The 27790-nt window shown below is 41.7% G+C and overlaps 1 protein-coding gene across 5 annotated transcripts in view; it reads left to right on the forward strand.

Annotated features, from left to right (window-relative positions):
- The first annotated feature begins 3340 nt into the window (after positions 1 to 3340).
- The window catches only part of SPAG9 (sperm associated antigen 9), a 63337-nt gene continuing 38887 nt past the window's right edge, over positions 3341 to 27790 (forward strand). For all 5 annotated transcript variants that reach the window (XM_084218270.1, XM_084218273.1, XM_084218271.1 and 2 more), the window contains exons 1-3: positions 3341 to 3737; positions 9849 to 9969; positions 21374 to 21444. In XM_084218270.1, the coding sequence (XP_084074396.1) occupies positions 3432 to 3737; positions 9849 to 9969; positions 21374 to 21444 (498 nt within the window). In that variant the 5' untranslated portion in view covers positions 3341 to 3431. The remainder of the gene's footprint in view (positions 3738 to 9848; positions 9970 to 21373; positions 21445 to 27790) is intronic.

Genomic DNA, 27790 nt, shown 5'->3' on the forward strand with positions numbered 1-27790 from the left:
AGAGCCACTGTATGCCACGCTGGGACCAGGAGCATGTCGGTCCCAGAGTCTCTGCTATACTTTGTCACCTCAGGTCTGCTCACCTCAACTGTTCCAGTTGGCTGCTTCTGAGGTTCCTTCTACAGCCATTTCACCATCTGGAGGGGCACCGGGACTGGCTACACCTGTGGGTTTGTAAAGGAAGCCTCTTTTCTATCCCTCCCGCCAGCCCGCCCACCATTACCACGCGCAGCCGCGGGGGAGTCAGCGCCCCTGCGCTGCCCGGACGGGGGCCACCAGCGCCCCTGCCGGCTGTGACCAGAACTGCACCGAAGGGGAAGGTCCCTGCGGCCGAGAGGCGGCTGTCACTGCGTGCGGGGCTCTGCTCGGTGCTGCTGCTGCTGCTGCTGCTGTCAGTTTGCCTTGTCATACATACACATACATATACGTATACATTAGTAAAGAACTGTTATTCCTTTTCCCATATCTTTGCCTGAAAACCCCTTAATTTCAAAGTTATAATAATTCAGAGGGAAGGGGATAACATTTTCCATTCCAAGGGAGGTTCCTGCTTTCCTTTGTGGACACCTGTCTTTCAAACTAGGGCAGTGTATAACTGCTAAAGAGAAACAGGAAAAAAAATCCTTCATAGAGATAATTTCCAATAATTCAAATGAAAATTTCACTTGAGAATATGTATGAGAGTACACATCATGTATTTTAAAAATATTTTTTAGCTGGAATGATGTAATTTTTTGGTAATAATTAAAAGTCAAACAGCTTTTTTTTTCTTTTGCCATGTTTATAAATTGTATTTCAACTGCCTGTGCCCTGGCTGTACTACTTTAAAAATTAGCTTGGGAGGATGATGATGTCTAAACAGGACTCACAATAAATCTGATATACAGGGCTGGAGTCTTTTCTTCTTTGTCATTCCTGCGCAGACTCACTGGCTCGATAAATGAAGAGACAAGAAAGCACATGCATTTAAAGCACAGTTCCTGCCTTAGAACCAGTCCAAGTGAGGAAAAATTAAGTGCAAGGCTCTGCTGCACTCCAGTGGAGCTGAATGCAATCACCACAGTTAAAATTCCATCCCTTCTCAAGCTTTCTGCCTTTTTTAAAGCACATTTTCATTTCTTTGCTCCTGGACTGCTGCTGGGCCACTGGGTTCCTCAGCTGTACACATGATACTACCTAATGAAGAATACTGATTTCCCCAAGTTCAAGTTGTATGATAGAAGTTGCACCAGAGGAGGTTTAGAGTGGATACTGGGAAACATTTCTTCACTGAAAGCACTGTCAAGCCCTGGTAGAGGCTGCCCAGGACAATGATGGACTTACCATCTCTCGAGGCATCTGAAAAAACTGCAGATGTGGCACTTGGGAACATGGTTTAGTGGTGTCTTTGGCAGTGCTGGGTTAATGGATGGACTTGATGGTCTTAAAGGGTTTTCCCAGCTTAAATAACCCCACGATAAAATGAAGGATGTGAAACAACTTGGAAAATTTTCATCCTCAATAGGTATTTTCAAGTTTACTGTAAATGTCTGTAAGAGCTCCCATTGTTCCCATGACAGAATACATGATCCAGAAGGGAACTCCCTGTTCCAAATCCTAGGAAAATCAATCTCTCTCAGCAAGTGCAAGATGCCTTTTAAGCTGTATTATTGTTAAGAAAACAGGATTTCTGATATTATCTGGAGACCTTATTAGAAAAGAAAGGCCTTTTTGGTGCCAGACACCAGCAAACATAGAGCTGTGGAGTCCCAAAATCCAGGAGCTAAGATTCCAACTCCTTCAGTCACTCCTCAGTGAATCACTGGGTTTATTTATGCCTCCATGGGTGTGGTAAACAAATACCCTGGGAGCTGTCAGACTGCATTGCCTCACATCTGCCATTCACAGAGGGAGCTGCCTATGTGACACCCCAACCCCACAATCCAACTGGAGTTCCACACCCTGGTCCGACAGTAAGGGACTAAAGGAACCAAACCCTCTTGCTGTCAGGGGCCCTCAGAGCCCCACCAATGGCACCAGGGCTTTGATATTCACTCTGGTGACCTGGGGAATCTTGGCCTGTATAAGGAATAGCGTGGCCAGCAGCACCAGAGAAATTATTGTCCCACTGTTCTTAGCACTGCTGTGTTCAGTTTTGGGCCGCTCACTTTAAAAAGGATATTGAGGGGCTGGAGTGTGTCCAGAGAAGAGGAACAAGGCTTGTAAAGGGGCTAGAAAGCATGTCTTATGAGGCTGGGTTTGTTTAGTCTCAAGAAGAGGAGGCTCAGGGGTGACCTCACAGCTCTCTAGAACTACTGACAGGAACATGTAGTGAGGTGGGGATGGGGCTCTTCTGCTGTGTCTGCAGAGACAAGACCAAAGAAAATGGCCTTAAGCTGAGATAGGGGAGATCCAGATTAAATATTTGAAATTTTTTTTTTGTTTTACTGTTTGTGTGGTCAGGGGTTAAAAGGGGTCGCTCAGTGGGTGGTGGAATGACCACACTAGAGCTGTTTAAGAGGCATCCGTACTCAGAGCACCACATAATGTGATTTACTAGTTTAGAAGTTACAGTGGCAGTGCCAGGTACATGGTCAGACTGGGTGACAGAACCACAGAATCAACTAAGCTGGAGAAGACCTTTGAGATCATCCAGTCCAACCTGACCCAACATCACCTTGTCAACCAGACTGTGACACTGCATACCACATCCAGTCTTTTCTTCAACACCTCCGGGGATGGTGACACCTCCCCGGGTAGCCCATTCCAATGACCAATCACTCATGTTGTGAAGAATTTCTTCCTAATATCCAACCTGAACCTCCCCTGGCACAGCTCAGGGTTGTGTCCTCCTGTCCTGTTCCTTGTTCCCTGGGACACAGCAGAGCAGAGCCCTACCCTCACCTGGCTACACCCTCCTGACAAGAGGAGTTGTAGAGAGGGCTAAGATGTCCCCTGAGTCTCCTCTTCTCCAGGCTGAGCTGCCCACAGCTCCCTCAGCCGCTCCTCACAGGAAGTGTGCTCCAGACCCTTCCCCAGCCTTATTGCCCTTTTAAAGGTCACTTCCAATCTTGACGATTCGGTGATTTGTCAAGGTTCGGTGATCCCTGACGCGTCTCCGACAGCCCAGACCGTCCCGCTGCCACCCTGCTCCCACCAAATGCATTTTCCCGAAACACAACACCAGCCGCGCGAGCAGCCACCGCCATAACCTCACACAGGCCCTGCCTCTCGATGACATCACCGGCAGACCACACCCCCCCGCACTGACTTCTAGTCCGTAGTTCCGCCCCACACTGCCGTCCTGGCAGACCCCGCCCGGCGCGGCGCGTGAGGTCATAGACGCGCGCCGCTCCCCGCCCGGCCCTGCCGAGGCTTTGCCGCCGCTGCAGGGAGCCGCTCCGAGCAAGACCTACCGGGCCCCGCCAGGCCCCGCACAACCCCCCGCCGCCATGGAGCTGGCGGACGGCGTGGTGTACCAGGAGGATCCCGGCGGGCCCGGCCCCGCCATGATGTCGGAGCGGGTTTCGGGGCTGGCGGGCTCCATTTACCGCGAGTTCGAGCGGCTCATCGGGCGCTACGACGAGGAGGTGGTGGCCGAGCTGATGCCGCTGGTGGTGGCCGTATTGGAGAACCTGGACTCGGTGTGCGCTCACAGCCAGGAGACCAGCGTGGAGCTGGAGCTGCTGCGGGACGATAACGAGCAGCTGCTCACGCAGTACGAGCGGGAGAAGGCGCTGCGCAAACAGGCCGAGGAGGTGAGCGCGGCGCTGGGCCGGGGCGGCTCCGTGGGGGCGGCCGCATCTCCCGCGCTGGGACTGCCCGGGGCAGAGCGGGCGGCGCCGGGAGCGAGTACCGAGGCTGCCCTGTCCGGGCGCGGGGCCGGAGTTGGGGTCAACACGCAGCTTGGCAGAAGGATGAGGAGGGCACGGAGTACCTCCCGGTCCGTGCAGCTAAGCAACAGCGGGACTCGTCCGTGCGGGTCCGTGTGCCTGCGGTCCCCTGCGCCGCTCGTCCCGGAGGGATCCCCGGTAACCCCTGCGGAGCTGCCGGTGGGGCCGCGGGAGGGCAGCGGCGCAAACATGGAACCGTGCGCTGGTTGTGCTGTCACGGCCACGCGGGATGCTCCCCGCGGAGGGAGACGGGTTGTTCATTTTTGCAAAAATAGTGACAACGCTTTCCAAAAATCATGGAAATACACAGTGTGTAGGCTGAAGCCCTTCAGAGTTGGTACATAAAGCTACAGGCAGCAACAGGTGGTGTGGACTCTCCAGTGACGTCAACTCTGATTTGGGATGTTAAATGTTTTTATTGTAGTGTTTGTACCAAGAATCACTTCAGCATAAACAAGCGTGCGAGGCATTATTTAATGTGATATTATAAAGCAATACAATGGGAAGCAGCTGTGCAGGATAACTTCCTCCAGCTCATTGTCTTGCCAAACTCCTGAAGGAAATTGGATTTGCAGCATTATCTGTAATGGAACAAGCCATCTTACAAGTGTATTTCCAGACCCCTTGTCCTGTGCTAATCTCTCTGGCTCTGCTTGCCTTCTAAATTTTCCAAACATCAGAAGAACAACTGCAGTGAGGGTGAACACAGTATTAACAGTAAAACCTTAATTTAAAAAGCATTAGTCCTGTACAAATACTTGTTTGTTTCTGTTATAAGTGAGTGCAAAATGTTGTCTGTAGATTATTCCAGGACTCAGTTTTTTTTGGAAGAACTGTGGTATGAACGGTGTCCCCCCAGCTCTTGGACTGATAGATCATTCATCCTCCTTGTCAAACATAGTGGTTTTATGATGCCTTATGGCATCCCCATAGGGGACTGGAGTTGCCACACTATTTCTGACACAAACTGATGTAAAAGGGTCTTTTAGAAAATATGTTTATATTGAGAGTAATAGGAAGGGATTGATAAATACTTTCTCAACTAATTCATAAGAAAATCCATCAGGCCTAAAACACAGGCAGCATTTGCTGGATCAGAGAACAGACCTTGGGCAGCAGGACAGAAACCGTTCCAATGTGATGAAACAGAATTTTGTTGTTGTTGTAGCTTTTCAGGAACTGTATGTGCCTGTATTGGTAGTGTGCTTCACTGCCATCTCCATTTCTCTGTGTCATGATAAATTAACTTGAGAGGACAGGCTTTATGCAGTTGAAGAACCAATGCTCATGCTGCAAGACACCTGGCTGATGCTTTCCAAAGGGCAGTTAGACCAAAGACCGTGTTTTCATGGTAAGCACAAAGGTCATTTTTGTCATGTGCTGAGGTAATTGCACTGTACAGGTGTGAAAGTGTTAGGTACAGCCTGGTGTATTCAGGAGAGGCACATGTGCTAGTCAGGCATGGTTGTTGAATTATTTTTTCAATGCTGAGATAACCTGATGGGTGCAGTATGGTTGAAATAAAAGGAGGGGACAGAAATTTAGCACTATTTTCCTTGGACAAAAAGTTGCTGGCTTAGCACATTTCTTTTGTTTGGAGTTTGCCTGTGTCATGTGGTGTCAAAATGGAGAATTTTGAGCTGCTGAGTTCCATGTTTATTGTCATCTGTTCATAGATTCACATAATGGTTTGGGTTGGAAGGGACCTTCATGTTACTCCAACCTTTGCCACGGGCAGGGACATTGTTGCAACACCGGGTTGCTCCAAGCACTGTCCAGCCCACCCTTGAGCACATCCAGGGATGAGACAGCCACAGCTTCTCTGGGCAGTTAACACACTTTCTTTTACTTTCTGCTTGTTGTTGTAGGAAATTTATTTGCAGCAGTATCTTTATGAACATTATATAGTTTACTATTTGGGTAGGGGTCTCCTTACCCCATTTTTGTAATTTCCCTTCTTTATTTCCTGTGCTTAGAAAGTGTTACTAAAGAAATATCTTAAAAGTTGTTGCCTGTGGATTTCTGGAATAATTTTTTTTAAAGTCACCCTGACAGAAGTTCTGGGCCTACTTCTTAACCCTCTGGGTACAGTTTTGATCTTTGTAGTTGCTGTGAAATCACTTGTCTGACTTGTAACATGGTAGGTTTTTTGATATTGCTGAAGGAATGGAGGAATCAGGTGCTCTGCTGTTCTACTTCCAGTTCTTACCTTTCCACTTGGTGACTGTGAGGTAGCAATTTCTGCCCCAAAGAAGTGGGAGAGGAACCAACATTTGCGCTTCTGCTACTTTATACCCTGATAAGAGTTACTTCTGCAGCAATGTGCTGTTTCAGACCTGCACTTGTAGCTGGCATGTCTTTTGTGTGCATTTGGAAAGAGGATAAAATCTACTCCACTAGCTATGCCAAATTAGGATATCTTTTGGCTTTTCTGCTGTTGGTGGGATTAAGCTGTTTTTGAAATCTTTGGCAAATGTGAGAAAGGATTTACCCCTACTAAAATTGGTTTAAGTCATAGCATTAACTTAATGTCTGTTTTTTCTTACTGTTCCCAGAGGTAACTTTCTTCCTTAGGATTGTATGTTGAGTAAACACTGTGCAGTAAGAGTTTGAGTATTTTTAATTTGAGGGAACAAAACCGAGATGCATTTTACAGAAAACTTTCACTCTACGGCTATCAGGTTGTTTTCATTTTCGCATGTTTTTCTGTCCCCCAAGTCCATCTGAACTGGCTTTTTAGGTGGTGTTTTTCTTCCTTCTCCAAGAACTTGCCATTGGCTGAGAATCTGTCATTGTTGCAATACACATTGCTGAAGGACAAGTCATAGAGTAATAAAGATTGCCAAGTGGGTGGGACCCTGAACTCAGATATGCTCAGCATTGTACCTGGGTCCTGTGACAGGAAAACCAGTCAAGATGTGAAGAGACAGAAGATGACAGAAATTTAGGAAGAGATATTTCATTTGGCTAATAATGTGTTACTGAGTGCTTCAGTTGTTTGTAGTATAGGGGGTTCCAAATGTGCTGGGCTCTTGTGCAGCCTTGAGTTCTTATTTATTCCAAAGACCTCTGCAAGCTTTCAAGTAGGTTTAAAATTGATTACATTGATTACATGAGTTTAGTTGTGTGGGACTTTCTACAATTTTTATATGAGGTCTGTAAGAACATAGTTGGACAAAGGTGTGAAATGATGCATGTGATCATGCCTGGAGAAAATGGGATGGGATTAAATGGGAGTTGCCAAACATGGCTAATGAAGGCATCACAGGTTGGGTTTCAGTAGCAGGCACATGCAGGAGGAGCTCTGCATCGCATCCTGTGTTACACCTCATCATAGCCTAATCAAAATTAGGATCCAGACATCCAATGCTGAGCATCAGAACCTGGAAACAACATGACCTTTTAAGGATCATTCCAGCTGTATTTTTTGTAGTCTTATATAATTTTTTTAAAGACAGGTTGGTGTCCTTCAGCCTGCTCTTAAAAAAAAAAAGTATCAAAAATATCACTTCTCACATTTCTAGTTAGAGTCTGGGCCACAGAGATACATCTTTGTGGCCCAAACAGGATGTCACTTAAAATGGGGAAAACTAGATTTTTGTCTGCCTCAGTGTTTTGAATAACCAGTAACTGGGCTTGAAATGAGAGGATGACTGTTGGGTGCCTAATGTGTTCCTACATATGCTGCTGGATTTACATTAAACAGTGCAGGAGATAAGTAGTATTTGAGTGTATTGTCAATGTAAATTAATAAAAAAAAAGTATTTTAATATGGGTGCTCAGCCTGTTCTCGGCTGCTGTGTTGGTTTATCCTGCTAGTTCTTCTGTCATACTTGTGCAGGCTTAGTCAGGGTGTGATGATCAATCTGCAGGGGCTGTGACTGTGATTATACTATCACCAGAAGGAGAAATGAAATTAAATAAAAGTATTCAAAGTCCAAAGTTCTCAATCCTGAGATCTGATCAGGTATAGTTTACAGCAGGGGAAGGAAAAATGCTCAGCTCAGTAATTACAGAAATGCTTTAGAGTATAGTAATGCAAATTTGAACTTAAACAAAATGAAGGTAAACTAGTGGAAGGTTAACAAAACCGTTCTAGGAAAAACCAGTTTTACCACTTGCAGTTGAAGAACTTGAGAGGAAAATACAAAATTATATCTATCTGTAGTTTCATGAGTAGCAATGACATTAATGGCTCTGAATGGCTGTTATTCATGAGTATAAATTGTCCCTGGCCTTTAGCAAGCTATGGCATATTTTTGGGAAATAATCAGAGAAACAACTAAACAAAGATGTTACAGTTTTATAATTCTTATTTCATGTTTTCTCATGTTTAGTGTAACAAACTTCCCTTATTTAGTGTAACTTCAGCCCCTGTGCCAAATTTGTGTCAAACTTTGAAGCCCTTTTTGAAAAGGGAGTCTGCCAAGAATAGGCCAGACATGACTTGAATATTGAAGGGGCAAAAGTCTTGAATCAGTTACTACAAAGAAGAAATGAAACAAACTTAAACATCAAGATTTTCAAATTACCTGATTAATAGTCCCTAACTTTGTGTGGAGGGGGTAGAAGGATTCCTGCACATCTGTGTTTGAAGAGGGATTTTTCGATGGCAATACCCAAAGCGGAGCTACCTGGGCTATAGCAACTGTTCCTCAATTGTTGTGGTTTAGTTTCAAGCACAGTCATATGAACACCATGCCCAGTCCTGTGATAGCTGTGCAGCACTTGTCTGAAAGGAACTCTTGTTTTACTTCATAGGTTTTGATGCATTTCTACATCTGAAGTACTTTTTAGTCAGAACTTCTGATGATGCTGTTCAACTGAGGCCCTTTTCATAAGGTTATGAATTTTTGCTTTTGTAAAAAAAATGTGTGTACAATGGCTACAGTGTAGTAATAGTTCATTAACAGTTGATGTATGACCATTAGAAATATTTTCCCCACTAAATTTTCCAAACAATACATAGGAAAAAATAGTCAAATCAGGTTAGTGTTTTAAAGTTGCTGCCTTCACTGTCCCTTTTCTTCCATGTGGTCATCAGCTGCCTTTGCCCCTTTAAGTGTCATGGATGTTTAGGATTTTTTCCTGCAGAGGTTTCTAGTCTGCTTCTCCTCCCTGTTCTATGAGCCTTCTGCATAACTTGTGTTGGTGGCCTTGTCTTCTCCTTGCAATGCAGAGCACAGAGTACTGCATGACCTAAAGCATCCTTGGCTTTTAGAAGTATTCTTTGTGCCAGCCATACACGCTGAATTTCTTGACTTTTGGGCAAGATAAATAGCAAAAAAAGTGCTTTCAAAGCTGTTAGAATGGTGTGTTGGCAATTTTTATGCTAGGGAATGTAAACACTGTTGCATTCATCCAAGAATATGGGAAGTCACAAGTGTGGTGAACCAAGGAAACAGAAGGTGATGGCGATCAGCACAGAGTTTTCTGTGCAGTTGACAGACTGTAGATAGTTATTAAGGATTTGATGAAGACTATTAGAATTTATAGCAGAATTGGGTGGGAATGGAAAAGATATAAAATCGTTTTGGTTGGCAGTCCTGCTAGTGTGTCCCTGTTGCAGTGTCTGTACCTTTGTGGCTTATGGGTGAAAATAACTTCACTGATGATTAGTCAGACTAAGGATACCAAGACTCCCTGTGTTCACATGCACTGTTGGCAGTTGTTGTACATTAAGTTTGACAATGATGAAATAATTCATATTTATGTTAATCCCAAGCAGGTTCTCTGGCTAGCTGGCATCTAGTTGCAAGTTATTACAGAGTATATATAACCTAGACTGGGTGCTTGACTGATAGACCTGGACTGAAATAGTTCTTTGTGTTAAAATGTGGCCTGTGGATCTATTAAATTATTTTGGAAACCACCTTGCACCTTCCTGGCTGTGAAGGGCTGCTGTGTTTCTTTCTGCCTGCTGCAAAACCTGTAATTAGTTGTTTGGTCTAACTTAACTATTTTGTTGTTGTTTAGAAATTCATTGAGTTTGAAGATTCTCAAGAACAAGAGAAAAAGGACTTACAGACCAGAGTGGAAGCATTAGAGTCACAAACTCGACAACTTGAACTAAAAGCAAAAAACTATGCTGATCAAAGTAAGTAAAACATGGTGCTCTCCTTTTAAGTGGTATTAGTGCATTTTAATTTTTGTTCTGTAAAGTGATAATACATATGGCTAAGTAGCTGTGCCCTCTGATTTCTGTACTTAGACAGGTAATTGGGTTTAACTCTTGTGCAAGTCTGTTTTCTTTAAAATTAAGGCAAACAGGTCAGATATGAGCTTGTGACTTGTAATGGATTTTTTTGGTATCGTGCTTGCATTGTTTACCTTTTAGACAGTGCTTTCTTCACATTTATCAACTTTTTCAGGAGATGCTTTGATTACTTCCTTGTTAGTGATAAAAAAATAAGATATATTTTCTTCCTATTAAACAGTTGTCTGTGTTAAAATAAAGGTAATCTTCAGGTTTAGAAACACAGCTGGGAGGAGAAGAGCATTGATGGTGATTCTCATTAACTTTTATATAATTTTTGCTAAATTATTTATTTCTAGGAGACATTTAGTTTTTATAGAAAAAAGTTTAGGGAGAGCACTTCCCTTTTTAGAGATCTTCTGTGTAATTGAAAAAAAAACTTCTGGAAACTTTGGAAAAAGATAATAGTGATCAGTTGTCTTGAAATGCTTGAAGTTACATATATTGTCATTTAGGCATTCTGCTGGGCTGCTTCTTATTCAGTTACACAGTCACTGAATGAAACTTCATAATGAGTTTTTCTGCTTTTATACTTCAAGCTTCTAAGCCATCTTCTTTTGATATGAGACTGGTGTGTTCATCAGTTAATATCTAGCTTTTATTGCTGGACCCTGCAGGAATGTAAAGTGAGACTATGATGAGGCTGAGAGATGACCAGTTTCTAAAAGCAGTGTCAGTCATCAAAGTAGCCCCTTTTCACTACTCTTTCTTCCTTTATTTCTGCTCAGCTGCATTTCCTGCCCCTAACACAGTAAGTTATAGCCTCTTCTCCAGCTGAAGCTCTAAAACTTTTCCTGTAAAGTTTAATTTTCAGTGGCATGATTGAGTCTATAGCAGGGCAGGAGTATTAGTCTGAGAGTGTTAAGATGAATGTAGGTGGCACTTAGGGCAGAACTTTACTGAAATTTGGACAGTTCAGAATATTGTTGGCAAATCTTAGAGGTATCACCTGCTTCATTATCCACTGTTCAAATATTCCCAGATTCTGTACAGGCAGGGATGAAGGAGCACGTCAAGCAATCTTTCCTAGCAGAGACCAGGGTGATTATTTCCTAGGATTGTCTCTTTGTAGATGAAGTCAGGCTAAAATGGATAATTTTAGAGACTTGTACCAGAAAGCGTGCAATTCTTGTGGAACAGTGGTGTGTGTGTATTTAAGAGCCTCACAGGAGGGGAAAAGAAAACATTGTAGCAGGAGTTAAGTGGTCTGTTTTGATGACAAAGACACTGTTTCTAGAAGGCCTGTCCTCTAAACACACAGCCCAAACAGCTTGTTCATGGGAGACCCCACTCTCTGACAACAAGATTGTGGATCAAGATTGCATCCTGTCCTGTAGGCCGGGGCTTTATTCTGTTAATACAATCCAAAGGACAGAGTGGTTGCACGAAAACGAAAAATCAGTTGGACTTTTGGCAATGTATGTGGCAGCATACCTGGAGTTTCTCTAATAGAAATTACATTTACCATATATTGATAACAACATTTTATGTTGCTCTGTGTGTCTGTTGGTGTAAATTCTCTTTTTGCTTTGAAGCCTTCAAGTATATGTATGATTTTAAAGTTTTATTTATATAGTGTGTGTATATTTATAATAATAATGAAAGTATTTGCCCAAGAAACTCAGTTGTTCCAGTAGAAGGACTGAGGGTTGCTAGAACTATTTTTTTTGTAAGAAGTAATGTTGCTAAAAACAGTTACCATAACTATATAAAGCTCTAGTCATAAAATAATGATTTTAGACAGTTCCAAAATCTATTTATTGGAGAAAAAAAAATCTTTGTATTGGAGAAAAACTTTGTCATGGCAAAACTGTATATTTGGAGAAACAATAGGACTGAGTTAAACACTGAGTTTGCTTATGCTTGGCCTTGATAAGCTGTCTGGGACAGCATGAAAGCCTGCTGGGAAGATTTGGCATGCTGCTGATGCAGAGCAAGATCAAAGGGGACATAAGCACATTTGTTGAACACCTAATGAATATTACGCAAGTTAACTGGTTTTTTTAGTGATCTAAATTTCTAAGGTATGAAAACCATACAAGTACATATTTGTGAAGCAGCTTAACCTTACTGCTTTACCTTGTTTTGTTTTATAGACCAGCAACTGGCATGTTGTACAGTCCCAATCACTGATGTGTCACTTTAATTCAGCTCCAATTCTTTTAGCTATATTTCTTTTTCTCTTCTTCCTATAGTACTGCCTGTGCATCTAAGTTAGGCTCTGGTATTGCTAATTGTGCTATCATGTCGACATTCAAAATGGTGGCAGTGTTATCACTGGTAATGGGAGTTGCAAATGTCTGGCACAGAGCAAGTAACCAAATAAAACCTGGGTCTGGAGTGCAGAGTGAGATCACAACATCAGTTGGTGATATAAGTAATAGATTAGAATGGAAAACAGGTTCTATGACATGGTTCTATGTCATACTTTACCTACAAGACTTTTTGCTTCATGTAGGCTGCCTGTGCTCTGTGTGTTTTTCCTCAAATAAGCAAAGCCTATGAGAACAAGTTTTGTCATATGGAAATTATTTCCAATATATGTCCGGATGTGGCTTCCCAGGCTTGTCTGGCCTTTGCTGCTTGGCCGAAAGGCGGCAGCTGCAGTGTTCACCTCAGAGATGCCTCTGGCTGTTGGAAGCTGCAGCTGGCCCTATGGACATGCCCAGACAGGCAAAGCTCTGGTTTGCCTCTGTGCAGATGCTTTAAGGCAAATGGTGAAGGAAAGAAGTGGATTCTGCTAGAGAGTTCGATCCAGAGTTTATTCTGATGGCAGGCTTCTGAATCTGGTAACAGCTACCAACAGAAAACTGACCGCATGGCTGCTAGCCCTTTTAAGCCTAAGCAGAGGAGGAGGGAAGGAGTAGGGATCCCACCAACCAGGTGCAGGGTGGGCAGGTCTCAGGTGCAAGGGACAACTGGACGTGCCATTGGCCCCCAGGGATGCAGGGCATCTTTTGAACTCTGCCAATCACTTGATGCCCCTCTGGAATGCCAGAGTTGACCAACAGCACCAGCAGGAGTCAGGGGTGGGGAGAAGGAAAGTGATTGACACCTGGGAAAGGATAGAGATACCTGAGACAAACTATGACATCACACTGCTACATTGTCCATTAAAAAGTTTTGACTCATTCTCTTTTAACACTGGCAGTGCTGAGCATTTAGTGAAGACTTGTCAGCCGGGGCAGCTCTTAAATTACATGGTTGAGTTCTGCTTGATTGTATGTGCTTAAATCTGTGTGCCAGTCAAGAAGCTATGGTTGTTATGTCTTGAATTTTAAGTACTTGTTTGTGCAGTCTAAGTGGTTGTCATACTAAACGAAAAGAAAAAAAAGAAGTATTTCTTTGCGCTTAAATTTACCCTGTGGGATTGCATCCTTAGCCGTGTGGTTGGAATAAGGCTGCTGTTTGAAATTCATGAAGTGAAATCAGGAGGTTATTTTGTGTCAACCAATTGCTCCTTTCCTGTGGTTCACTGACTTCTTTTCCCCTCATCAGAAATTGAAACAGTTGCTGCCACACAAGTGAACTACCTTGTTCTTTTTTAGGAGGAGGTGGAAAGAGGGGAAGATGACAGCAAAACACTGCTGGAAGGACTGTTAGCCTAGCAGACGATGAAATCCCAAACGGTGGGAGCAGATGCACTGGATCTGCTGCATGACGGGTAACACTCAGTCCTGATACTTGATGGGCTGTGGTGGTTGCCTAAGTCAAGTTCACTGCAAAAAAATGGTGCAATATGTGGCACTCTGGGATAAATTCATTAAACTTTAGAACTGCTTAAAGGAGAGGAGGGGTATAAGAATTTGCAGCTTCTATTTGAGCGCAGGAATGGGCTCATATCAAGAGCACTGATGAAGCTCCTTGGCTTGTGATCCAGCTTTTCATCTCGTTTTGCATTGCTGCTCTTGGCTCTAACTTTCCCTCAGTTGCTCCCGTCCCTTGTGTGGCCTGGCTCTCAGCAGTACCTGGACAGAGAGGGGGGAAAGGCAAAGCCTGTGCTCTCAGAGTCTGTGCCATGGGGAAGAGGTCAAGCAAGTTAAAAAGCACAGAGTTCCTGGGGATTTGTTTAGGAATGATGTTGGTACAGGCAAAGATTTTAGAAGTTCTTGCTGTGGGTCTATAGTAAACTTTTACTGAGTATTGGCAAATGTCTATTTTTGGGTTTATGACTTACCTAGAATTCATGTAATTTTTTCTTTCTCAGCAGCAGAGGGCACCTGTGAACATGATAATGCCACATGTTTAGTAAATAACATTCTTCTGTTTTGCAATGGTGTATCTGAGGCCAATGCCAGTCTTTGATATAATTTTAAGTATTTCTTACAAGAATTTGAAAATACCTGACTTCCACATTACTCAAATCTTTGCTGTTGTGAGACCCTCTTGTTCTACTTGTAATTTGTTTGCAGCATTAAAATATTTGAAATGTCAACCCTGGACCTGGAAAACAGAGGGCTGTTAAAATCTTGTAATAGCAATACACAGCTCATTTGTCCAGCAGTGCTCTTTGAAGGCACATGATACTGCTGGGATAGTGCTCAGTCTCCAGTTACAGGAAGGGATAAGGTCTTCTCAGAGCTCATGGGATGTTCCGCTGAGTTCTGGGGTGGGGGGGGGGAGGGGTGGCAGGCTACAGAGGTTTATTTTAGTTTCCTTCCTTGCCTCTTTCTGGGAATATCAGCTTTCTTTATGTATTACAGGCTATAAGTTAATTAAATTTTTGGGAGTGAAAAATGACTAGTGTATTTTGAGTTACTACAGGAATGGAACAGTTTTGGCATAAGTTTTCTGGAGGAATCATTCTTGGAGTAACTTATTTATTAGAGAATCTGAAAAACACAATGTCTGCATGACTGAAGTGCTTTCTAATGGAGGTGGTAGGCTGTGGGACTTGAAAGATTTGGCTCCTTTTCTGGCTCTGCCTAGTGCTAAAGTGCAACCAAGATAACAAACTGAATTTGACAAGAAAACAGATATATCTACATACCTGACTTTATCAAACCTGAGCTTTGTGTGCAAGATAGATTACATTTGGAGAAAACTGCATTTGTGAAAGAAACCTAATGAAACAAACAAGCAAACCCAAATAGGTATAACCCCAAGAAACAGCTCTTGGGTTTTGGAGCTGTAAATGTTGTGACACAACTCTTGCCATGATGGTATTTTCCATGTCAGGTGATACTGTGCAGATATTGCTTGCTGAAGGTTTTATTTGGTATATGAGACAAATGCTGTGGAAGCTGACCTAAAAACATTTGTTTTTCTCAGAACTAAACAGAACTATTGCTTTCATCGGCTTCAAGTGAAGATGCAGGACCAGGTTTTGTGAATGTTCTGCAGATGGTGTTTGATATCTGATTTTCCTCTGAGCTCTCAGGACACCAGCATTGCTGTAATGTACACCCAGGCAGACAGTGACTCTTAGATAATCTGAAGGCATCCAATATCTGGGATATCTCTGCACATGGGATATCATGCAGCTCATGTGGCTCTGTAATTAACAGGGAGACTCTGATGTGAACTTTCAGCTGTGAAGTTTAATAGAAACAGAAACTTCCCAGAAAGTTGTATTCAGATTTGATTTGCGTATCTGCACAGAAGATGATGTGGATAACTAAACTGGTGTGAAACAGCTCTGTCAGTAAATGCTGCTTCTAGGGATGGCTCAACTGGTGTTTATCTCAAGGAATACCAGAAAGCTTTTTTATAGGTCTTGGAAAGATTTGAAAAGTTCAGGTTTGTTCAGTGGGGGTCTGGATGGTTCCTGCTTCATTTTCACAGGCTGACAGCAGTAGAACTAATCTGATTTCCCGCAAAGAAGGAACAGAATGGCTTGGGTTTCTGTATTTCTTGATTAGCAGGTGTGGAACAGAACTCTTTGCTAGTGTATTCTCAGTGTGGATGTTCCTCATCTCTGTTGATATCAGTCATTATCTCAGGTTTGTTTACCAGGCAGATTCCCGCTGTCTTTTGCTACACTGTGCCTCAGGTATCAGTCACTACACCTGAAAAATCCTCTCTAAGAAGTGTGAGTACCAGGGTGCACTGGAAAGGGAGGCTGTCCTCCTGACTGTGCATTTCATGGTGCCTTCCCTGGCTTCCTGATTCTGTTCCCAAAGACCTGCTGTCTGTGTGATTTTGGGAGCCAGCAGCCCACTAGATGGAGCAGGGGGTACAGCTGTCTTCAGAGCAGGCATCGACTGCTCCTGTAGTACCAAGCTACAGGACTCAAGGCTAAAATAAAAAGGAGTAGGAAATTAGAACAGTGATTGGCCTGCTTTAGGCTTAGCTGTTAATATACCTGAGCAAAAGTGGTGAGAAGAGCTTAAAATTCACTGGTGTATAATTAACTGCTCATGTGTGTTTTTAAGTTGAGGGAGTATTGTAGTTTATATGCTAGAGTTGGGTTGTTATAGTGATTCTGTTGCTCAAAATACGGCAGTAACTTAAGAAAATTACTTTAAATGTCTTAGAATCTTACATTCCTGAATTTTCACTGGCTTTTAAAACAAATCCAGTCTGCTAAAGCTTCTGTGTCCATACTGACTTGATGTGGATTTTATCAGACAGGGAGTTGCTTCAATAGCAAAGTGTATAAATGGAGCATCCCACTGTTTGCAAAGCAGTCAATCAAAAGTTTTCTCAGTAAAACACTTTTTTTAAGAAGTTGGATTTTGGGCTTGATTTTGTGTAGAAGTTTCTGGTATACTTGATTGTTTGAGTTTCAGCCTGTGTGAGGAATGTCCTGGCATGTGGTTGTCTTTATATTAAATGTTGTAGCAGAATGTTTAAAGTGTTTTGTATTTTTGAAGTTTTGTTTTGAGTTTTTGGTAACAAATTGCAGGGATTTTGTGTGCCTGAGACATAGTGCAAACTTGAACAGTCCAGAAGTGTCAGGGATGAGACCATTGCTGCTGCATGTGTTGATACTTGCTGTCAACAGAGCATTCTTGACAGCTAAATTATCTTCATAATTTCAAGTGCCCTACTTATTAAACTGAGATCTAGAACTGTAGTTCACAGTGTAAGAGCTACTTGAACATGTTGGTCTTGTCAAGTGGTTGAATTTTTCACTTGTTTTACAATTAGTTTTCTGTGCTAGTTTGATTTGCAGGCCTTACCACTTCCAGGTTGAACACTTGTTTGAGAGCTTGATTGTCCCCTTTGCAGTCCATGAGTGATATGTGTGCTCTTTGGCAACTGCTTAGGAGGTCACAAGGTCCTTCTGGATCTGTATGTTAACTTTGGTGTGGGGCCTGCATTAAACAATAGAGCCAGATGAAAGCTGTCCAAGGAGAGTCTTCAGACAATCCTGGTGCCAGGAGGGGCTTGTTAATGAGCTGGATCTCTGTCCTGGCTTGTGTAGGAAGAACTTGTAATTCCTCTTGAAGGCATCACACTGGTTGGATTTGCCATTCTAGCAGGTCTGTTTCTCTTTCTCCCCCTCAGGCTTATCAGGAGTTTGAGGCAGAGGACAACATACAGATGAAGGGTGTTCCAAACTTGGTAAAAGCCATCAGACTTGGGAGGTAAGCTCTGACTTTTGAACAGGCAGGGTGAGCAGCTTGGCTGCCTAGTTCCTCATAATGCTGTCAGGAGACAGAAACTCCAGTTTCTCTAGTTTACTATTACATTTAATATCCCATTTTAAGACTTAAATGGTTTTCTGCTGAGAGAACTTTGATCAAGATTGGTATCTCAGGTCATTAAAGGTGTTAGAACATTGGCAGTGCTGGAGAAGTTTGCACTAGGCCTTGGAGATGGAGTTTGTGGAGATGTTCCAGGGGCATGCTTTCTCATCAGCCTAAAAGCACTAGAATATTTGCATTTTATGCTCATACTTATGATGCTTGAAGACCTTTGTATTTTTTCCACATAAGCTTCTGAGAGTGAGTAGTGCAACTTTTTTGTTGCATGTTATATTTTGCACATGTATTATCTTAAACAATGTAATTTTGCAATGTGAGATCTTCCTTGATGTGACAAGGCTTTATAAAGACACATTGCAACTGAGACAATGGATACTTTTGCTTTTAGGATATATATAATCAAACTAATTTTATCATCCACCCATAAGAATTTTACATCTTAGTGGAAAAAAGTCTGAGACTGAAGTATCAGAGGAACTTTTTTGTATTGTTACTTAAGTCTGATAGGAACTATGTCTGGTTGGCACTTGGCAGGCTCAGAATGTGGCAGGCAGTGCCAGCACACAACTCCATTCCTCTTGGGATGTTATCAGGGCCAGACTTCTACTCCTTTGTATGTTTGTGTATTAAAATGGAACTGGCAACAATTCAGTTTAAAATGTGTTTCTGGATGCCAGTGAAAGGCATTTTGCCCTCCTATTTAGTTTCCTGTTACTGCTGAATGGCAATGTTCCTTTAATAGTGACTTAAGTTTCTCAGAGTTTTTGGGGTGAGAATCTGGTGGTCTTCCTCAAAATTCTTCTGACTCTTTGATCAAGTTGGTGGTGATTTCTGATCCTTGGGGAATATCTGATCTCTTGCACAATGTTTAATTGGAAAAATAAAGTGTATTCCGTTGGTTTTTTTGGCAAGGTCTTATCTTGATGGGAGGCATCTTTTGGGTAGAATAGATTTCTGGTGCTAGATCTCATCCTGCTGGTATTAGAAAAACCAGTTCTGAAGACTGTTGATGTGGTGTCTGTTGAGGTTCTGTAACTTGGTGTACATCCTCTTCTGGCTGAAACTTCTACCTCTAGCAGTGTAATATATTGCACAGCTGGAAACGCCTTCCAGAAGAAAGTGCTTAATATCAGTTATATCATCTTCTGGGCCCTTAATAGTTCTAACCTTTGTTCTTAATGAAAACGGTGGTCAGATCTCATGGAGATATCCCCCTTGACTGTGCAGCATCACTAGCCATGTACATTTGTCTTCAATGACTTGATTCAAGGAACTATTTATTATAATTGGGCCATTAAAGTTTAAAAATGTTTTAAAGCTTTTCTTTCTTCACAGATGGAAAAAGTGGTGTGCTTCTTTATGGAACTTCAACCTCTGTACAAGTGTGTGTTGTATCTGTAACAGTGGGAAATGCTTTCCTGAAGGCTGGTTTTAGGCAGCTGCAAAGAATGGTGTTGGTAACACCTGATGTAGTGCTAGTCTTCATTAAATGTATGCTTGAATACTTTCCCAGAATCCACTTACAGAGTTCATCCCTGGAGCTGGCTACACTGTCTAGACAGGACCTCACTGAACAAGGTTGGGTGCATCACCCTGGTTTGTGTGGGAGTTCCGGGCGAGGCTGAATTGAATCATGACTTCACCACCCAGCAGCAGGGGAGGCTCCTTGGACACTTTGTTGGAGAGGGAGCTGGTTTCAGCAAATACAAGGTCCATCAGTCATATAGTTTGCACTTTCTGATCTCCTGTTTTCCCAAAGAAGGTTTAGCACAGTACAAGGGAGATCCTCTGGGATCTGTGGTACACAGCCTGGGCACAGTGTGCTCACATGAGAGCTGCTGAGTATTTCTGATGGGCAGCTGTTTAACATCTCATAACTCATGACTGGGATGATAATCAGGCAAAGATAGTGCCTAAAATATGGTCTGTCACATCATAGCTTTGTTAATTATAAGTTCTGACCCTTACTTCTGTAATGTCATACCAAAGGCTTCCATAAAACTGTACTTCAAATGTTCAAGGAGTCTTAAAACACCTTGTGCCTCAAAACAATAAATGGAACGCTTCTATTTAGTGGTGTTCTGCATTACATAAATATGTATTTTTTTGATGCATGCATTGTGCTGCAAAATGCATTTTTCTCTATGTTGTGTTACAGATACTTGTGCCTCTCCTGCTGCTATTTGATCCAAAGAGCTTTTGTTCCGTTCAATAACTGGGCAGAAATGGAAGCATTAGATCTGGCAATGGTATAAATAATATTTGATGTAATATTTTGGCCAGATATTTTTAGGTGGACTGCAAAAGGTTGTATCAAGGAGCGTAATGTTCTCATAAGAGCAAGATTAGATCAGTAGTGCAGAATATATTTATACAGATTTGAGTGAGTAGACAGTTACATATTTTGGTTCCAGCATTTGACTTGGGCAAAGGGTTTTTTTCATTGAAATATACTTATGAAAAAATACTGTGCCAAAATACAGATTACAGATCAAAAAGAAATGATATATGGAGAATTAATTTTCAGGATACCCAGCTGGCAACACGAAAGTATGCAAAGAGCAGAGAAGGTCTTGGCATTTGTCTTCAGATAACGTGTGTCTGGCAGTGATTCTCTGGAAACATGGAACTATAAATTTGAACTTTCCCAGGGATATTTAAACATAGCAAGTAGAATAAGCTCAGTTACACAATTTGATACATGTGCTTATGTCACACGAATATTGTGTTCAAAAATACCCGAATAAAAAATAGAATTCACATCTAAGCAGCAAAAATGTTTTGTGTTTGAATGACACAATAAGTTATGTGTAGAAGGTTGTGAATTCTGTTACTTTTTCTGCAAATTAATTGCATTGGGATATAACAGTTTGTTTCTGCTCAGTTTCATCTGAGCTGAAGCACAGCACAGATGAACTGAGCTGCTCAGTTGGTTTTATTTCCCTCTAATAAGAACTTACTGTTTAAAGTTCTCCTAAATCTGCTAGATGTATTTTTCATTTCTTGGAATACCTACAGAAGTATTCAAATGTTTTCTCTCTTTAAATCTATTGCCATAATGCTCAGTGAAGTGTGAGTGAATACCAGCAGAAACCTTAATTTCTGTACCACACAGGGCTTGAACCTGTCTTTAACAGAAACCTTGCCTATGTTTGTCCTGGTTAATCACCTCTGGAAATTGTGTGGATGTGTTTTAGGGAACTGATGTAGGACCTTAGCACATGGCTTCATCTGGGATTGAGTGACATGGCTTCTGCCTCTTCCGCAGTTTCTATGTGAAACAATCTGGATTGCGGTGAGCAGTAAGCTGGCCTTGAACAGAAAAATCCCCTCTCACTGGCCTAGCAATCAGCAGGGGAAAATAGGACTGGGGCTCTTTAGAGGAATGCAAATTGCAATATTGTGGTGCTGTTGATGTTCTTAGAAAGCTCAGTGATAAGAGCTTAAAAACATAAACACTGACATACTTTTTATCCTGCTTTGTGCTATTCACTTCTAGGAATACTCTGATTCTGTTTGCTTAGTCCCAGGCACGTCAGTCTCACTTACTAGAACTTTGAATTTAATTTTAATTATTTTATTTTTTCTTCCAGTTAGCAGACTTGAGGAGCGGGAGGCAGAACTCAAGAAGGAATACAATGCACTTCATTCAAGACATACCGAGGTAGGTTGTTACATCAAGATGATTTTGGGGTATCTGTAAAAATGTATATTTGTGGAAAACCTTGTGTTGTGAGCAATTGGGAAAATTATTGAATATTTTGGTTTGTACACTGAGTTGTAACCAGCCTTCATTTGGTATGTAGTTTTTCTCATTCACATCTGAGTGACTATTTCTCAATGTTTGATTACACATCTGTCATTTTTATAGCTTTGTCAGATATGGAGAAGTTTTAAAAAGGAATTTGTTCTTCCATATTTCAGAGGCATTTTTTCAAAACACACTAATAGGCTTCAAAGAAATAGAAATGAAATTGCATTTTTGTACTCTTTGTCAGTTTTCTGTGTTGGCTTTATTTGTACCATTGAAGGAAAAAATCCTTTCAAAACCCGGCCTGCTGGCATTTGTGATTTAAAAAATTCCCTGCCATACTTTATTGATAGCTATTGAAAATGGGATTTGCTGATGAGGATTGAAAAAGTTTGAATTTGTTAATTTAAATAAATAAGAGTCACACGGTTTAAGTTGGGTGCAAAGCACAAAATCAGGACTTGCAGTGCTTCTGTTTTCATTAGCAGGTTTTCTTTCCCATGCAGGGATGTTTTACTGCCTAAGTCATATAGATATTTTAGTGAGGAAGTCACTAGGTCCTTTGAATTATTCTGATTAATCTAGAGTCCCACTTGAGCACAGTTCTCCTTTCTTTCCTTGCTTTGCCTTTGGAAGGTCAGAGAGCTGGTTTTAGATCATTGCTGTCAAAGAGATCAATGCCATACTTACTGCTCCCAGTCCAAAAGACCCATGTGGGGAAAGGGGAAGCAGATACTGATGTTAGATTTGGTTATCTTGAATGCTTTCAGCAACCTTAAGCGTTTTATACTGGCAGCAGCTGAAAAGTGACTTGGAACCATGACTGCTCTGTAGTGCTTGTGTGACAAAACTTCTGAAGCTCTTAAAAATAATACGCTTACTGAAATGATATCATTTTAAAAATCACATTTGTTACTAGGTAACTGCTTTAGAATGGCACATCTGTTGAAAACTGGAAATCTAAATAAAATGAGAAGTAACAAATCCTAATGCTACCCCTGAGGTTTGGCCTCCTTTTGATCTGGAAGTACTTCAGAGTATTGGGTGCTTGCAGAGTTCTGGTTATTGTAATTTGAACCTGTGGGTTCTGTCACAATAGAACTGGCAGGTTTTTATTGAATCCTGTTTCACAGAATTCAATATTAAATGTATTGGGCACCGTTAATTCAATGAAACGCTAATGTCATGTTCTGAATATCATGTCACGATGTGTCTGGATGTCATGTTCTGTGTTAGTTTTGCTCCAAAATGGACAACAGCCTCTGCTGGTTTGATTCCAATTTATTAAATGCATTTACATCTTAAATTCGCTTTCTTTGGTGTAGGGAAAGATGTTTCCTTGGGCTTTACTATTACTGAAGTAGCTATCCTTTCTTCATAAAGAAATAATTTGTAGTGTACCATGGTATATCAATACCTCTGTTCTAAAATCAGGTCTCCTGTTTTCTGTGCTCCTCACTTTCAATATGTTTGCTTCCTTGATTCTTTGTTTTCCAGACCAGAGTGAATCTTGCAAAGATTTTAAAGGATGGAGCCTGTCAATATTTTAATGTTGTATCCTGCTGCATGTCTGAGACTTAGGGACAGAAATCCCTGGGAACTGGAAAGGACTGGCTGATAATGCCTAACTCTCTATTCCCTTTGTGATTTCCTGCTTTGCTTTCTCCCAACAAATTCTAAAACTTTATATCTGTGTAGTAACTTTCTTCTTTTAATGCAAACCTCCTTTCAGCATTTAGGTTTATCAGTTTTATTGGATCAAATATTTTTATCAAATACTTGGTTCTTAAACTTTATTCTTCCATGTTTTACTAGGAAGGGATACTTCTTTCCTTCTGAGTCCACTTCACTGTTTTCTTTACAAGTGATCCATCTTTAGTAATTGTTGGCAATTGTTTTTCTTTCAGTTGACTAAATAATGGACAGGGCATTTAGAAATATTTTTTTTTTAAATTTAACTCTAAGATGCTTTTTTGACAGATGTCATGTTAAAGATGCAACGTAACTACATTTTGTACAAGCTTAATTTCTACCAATTTTTCTCTCTTCTGTCTTCATTATTTGTTTCCTTCTACCTCCCACCCCCACCTTATTCTTTACTTCAGTGATGATTATTTCAAAGTTGGATGTCTTTCTCTTCCAACTACTGACCTGAGGCTCTGTATCCATGTCCTTCACAATACCCATCTTTCAGCCCTCCCTGTCTGTGGCTGCCTTTGCTGGAGTTCACTGCCTAGCAAAGGTGTTGGCTCAGCACACCAGGGAATGTCACCCATTTTCAATCCTAATGGACCAAGACCTACTGAAGCTAGTCACCTTGGTGAGTTCTACCAGAGATGTGAAGCAGAGAGCCGAATCAATTCCTTTCCACAGTGTGTGTGTTGTGGTGAGAGCTGGGAGTTCCCCTTGGAGCTCAACCTGCCAGAGACAGGGTCTGCATTGCAGTTCCAGCACCAGCCTGCCCAGCAATGAAGTGTCTGCAGCTGCATCCAGCACCACCCCTTGCCCTGGATGGGGAGAGCTCTGGGGACAGGCTTTACCCTCCATCACCCTTGTTTAACCTCACACCCAACGCCACCAACCCTACCTCCGTACAATGTGAGTGGGCTGGCTGGTGTGAGTGCAAGGATATCCCATTATAAGCCTCCTTCCGCATAAGACTGTACTTGGGCTAACTGGCTTGAATTTAAATGGATTAGGGTATAAGAACCTGAGCAGTTGAGAAGTCAGATTGGAAGGTGGGGTGTAGTGGGTAGTGAAGAGGATAAAATGTTTGGTCAGAACAGAATGGCTGGAACAGCCTGAACATGTTCTGACTTCTGTGCTCTGGTTCCTTGTCTTTCCTGTGCTTGCAGTGGGTTTTGATCTTGTGCTGATCATACTCTGCTCTAACACTCAGATGAGATGACTGACAAAAGTGTGCTGGAGTTCCTGAGGTGGAACTTCTGGAAGCTAACTATGCAAAATCTTGTTTCCATCTTTCTCTGACTGTAAAGGACTACATGAAGGAAGCAATTATACAGCCAAGGGCAGTGTGCTGGAAAGCAGAATGGTTTATGGTGGTCTAACATTAAAGTCTTCAAGACTTTGCTCTTTGAATTAGAAAGGAATTCTGTCAGTTACCTCTTATATGTGTTCTGTTTAATAGAATCTGGCTTGTTTTCATTCCTGGATAAAAGCCGGCCTGTCTGCTCTTTGTAGCTGTGAGGGCTTTTTTGCCTTTGCTGCTGAGATGATGCACTGCTGCTGCTGCCTCTTTCAGAGCAAACCATTCAGGATGGTTTTGCCTGGTGAGTAGGAGGTAAAGGATCTTACTTTTTTCTGCAGAGCTAAAGGACGTTAACTTTATAACTATGACACTGGCTTTTTAAAGACTTGGCTAAGGCTTTTATTTTATTACTCATTTGGGAAACTGAGGCAAAGCAATACTTGAGATCTCCCGGAGAATTGACTAATACCTGTGGCCTCTCTCTACACAGGTTTCCAAAATAGACCTCTTTTTTTCTCTATTTAAGGAAGTTATTCTTTTTCTCCATTGGGAAATACTAGGCTGAGGTGGTTCAATATGTTTCCCTGACACATAGAATATGGGCTTAGTTTAATGAAGCATAATTGGGCCGTTGGAAGTTTCTCAGTGTTCTGCACTGATACAATGTGACAGAACAGTGAGCCTAGCTCTGGCATTGGGAATGGACTTTGCCAGGTTCATTAGGATAAACATATCCCCAGCAAGTCCCTGGGCAGGGGACAGGAAGAGAAGGCTAGTGGAGTTGTCTGTTTACAATTATAGCTAAGCATGAGCAGCTGTCACACTGTCTGTGAGATTAGACTTTGGATATCAATTTAAGCAAATAGTTTTTCTAAAGCCATATGCTGAGCATTAATAGCTTGATCTATAAAACCTGGATGCAACGTCTTTACATACTAAGGTATCTGCCAGCGACATCATCCTGTGTGTGGATAAAGATGCATCAAGCTCTCTAGTGGGAATGGTGCTTTTACTTAGGTGAGAAACTCACCACAAACACTGAAAGGAAAAAAGGTACTTACATGGAAGTATGTTTAGGACTTTGATACCGAATCAAGGAGATTCTATAAATATCTGTTACCTCAATAAATCTAGATTATTTGGTACAGAGAAAGATCTATATGCACACAGTTGGGTGCACATTCCCAAAGGGAGGAGCTGCTTGTGCCCAGTCTGATTGGATCTGCGGGATAAGCAGTGGGGTCTGTAGTACTGAGACTGACAGCCAAAGAATTACTAAAACCTGTCTGGGGGAGCTAAAGCAGTGACACACAAAGGAAGGAGGAGCGAAAGAGCAAGGAAGGTATAAAGGAGATGCTCTCAGCCTGATTAAGGCAAATGTGCAGGTAAACAACATCCCCAACATGGCATATCCACATTTGTTTGTGACAAGTGCCAGGCTTGTGTACACTGGGAGTGGTTGTGTTTGTAAGGGTGGAAATTGAAATGAGTGCCGGGATGTTCATTGTCTTTTACTGAGTGCTGAAGTTTAAGATGTAGAAAAACCTTGTAACACTTCTGCAGTTGTAAGACTTGTCATGTGCCCTGTAAGGAAACCAATCTGAGTACTTTTATGAGGTGGAAAGACATTGCATTCAAAGGGAATTGATTTCATGTTCACTCTGTAATTTGTTCAAAGGCATGCTGTAGTTTGTTTGTATATGTGCCTTAAAGTCATTAACACCTGAACTGTGAATTGCTGTTAACTAAGGTAATTCTTCCAAGTTCTGAGTTTATCTTTAATCCCCTAAGCTAATCATAATTGAGCAAGGTGTTCAATTACAACAATGCTGAAGTGCTCTGTGTTTGTGATGTGTGTTCCTAGGAGCAATTGGTTGTATTGAAAATACTTGTGAACTTCATGGGCAGCAGAGCAAATTGTCCGTAGTGGAAGGTTATATATGACTAAATATTTACTGCAGCTTGTGTTGAAGATGGGTAGATACAGTCAATTATTTTTCATCAGTCATCCAGCATAACTTCAGTAAAAATTGTGCTGAGTGGAGAGCAATTCAATCCATTTAACTCTATTTCAAAATTGTCAGTAATATTACAACCTTTTTATTTCAACAGTGGAATAATCTCAAAACAGTAGAACTTCTAATCATATTTTGAACCCTCAGAATTCTAGTGCATTAATTCATTACAGGTTTTTGGATCAGAATGGCACTTCATGGATATGCCAAGGCTTGAGGGTCATTTAGATTGAAAAGATTTTTGAATGTCATCTGGTTCAAATCCCAGTGGTTTTGGAGTGAGTCTTCAAAGTTTTATTGCAGATGAGCAGTTAGAGTGGGCTTACTTCTCAAGAAGCTGCAAAGAAGCTGCAGTATTTATTACTTTAACCTTCGAATTAAGTTGGGATTGGGAATTCACACACCATTTCTTATCACTCTACAGTGCCAGCTGTGGAGCTCTCCATCCCATGGGAAGGGAGGGTAAGGAACTCTTTTCCTTGTGGACACTATTCCAGTATTGTGAACTTTTATCCTTGGGACCCTGAGTTGATGCAGAGAGTGGGCTTTACATGGTGGTACCACTGTTCTGATTTTTTGGACACCACAGGCACATATAGCCTGGATCTGTGGAGAAATTGCTGTGTAGCACATGCACATGGAACCTTATGATTCTTTGAATCTTCAGTTGCCATGCATCACTGCACATTCTGGTTTTAATTTTATTTTTTTGTTTCTGTAGCTTATATGCATTGTACTCAAGTATGTGATCTACTGATTTGCATATTTTGTTACCAGCTTCATTTTCAGCTGCAGAACAATAGAAACTGAACAGTCCTTTAAATTGACTTGCCCTCCAGCCTCTGTGGATAATAAATGTGATGAGACGTTTTGGTAAACAAAGGAACGGACTGAGAGGAGAGAGTAGGTTAAAACCATGTCCTTTGCAAAACAGGAAAGTTGTGTGGGTGTTACTGACCCTATTATTTTTTCCTATGGGTTAACAGTTCCCTGGAGAGGTACTAGATACTCATCTTCTGTTCACTGGCTGAAAACACAACAGTTGTTCTATTTAAAATTTAACTTTGAGAAACCAATTGGTGTGCTGAAAATAGGAGTTTTTGTAGGCAGGTCAGTAACATCTTCCTCCTGTCATGAGGGAATACATGAACAGAATATGGAATAGTCTAATGTGCATTTCAAAGTTATACACTCTTGCGGGTCATTCCCCCCCCCCCCCCCCCAAGTCCTAAACTATCTGCATTATAATAAATTT

The sequence above is a fragment of the Fringilla coelebs genome (genome assembly GCF_963513975.1).
Source record: "Fringilla coelebs genome assembly, chromosome: 19".
Classification (NCBI taxonomy): Eukaryota; Metazoa; Chordata; class Aves; order Passeriformes; family Fringillidae; genus Fringilla; species Fringilla coelebs.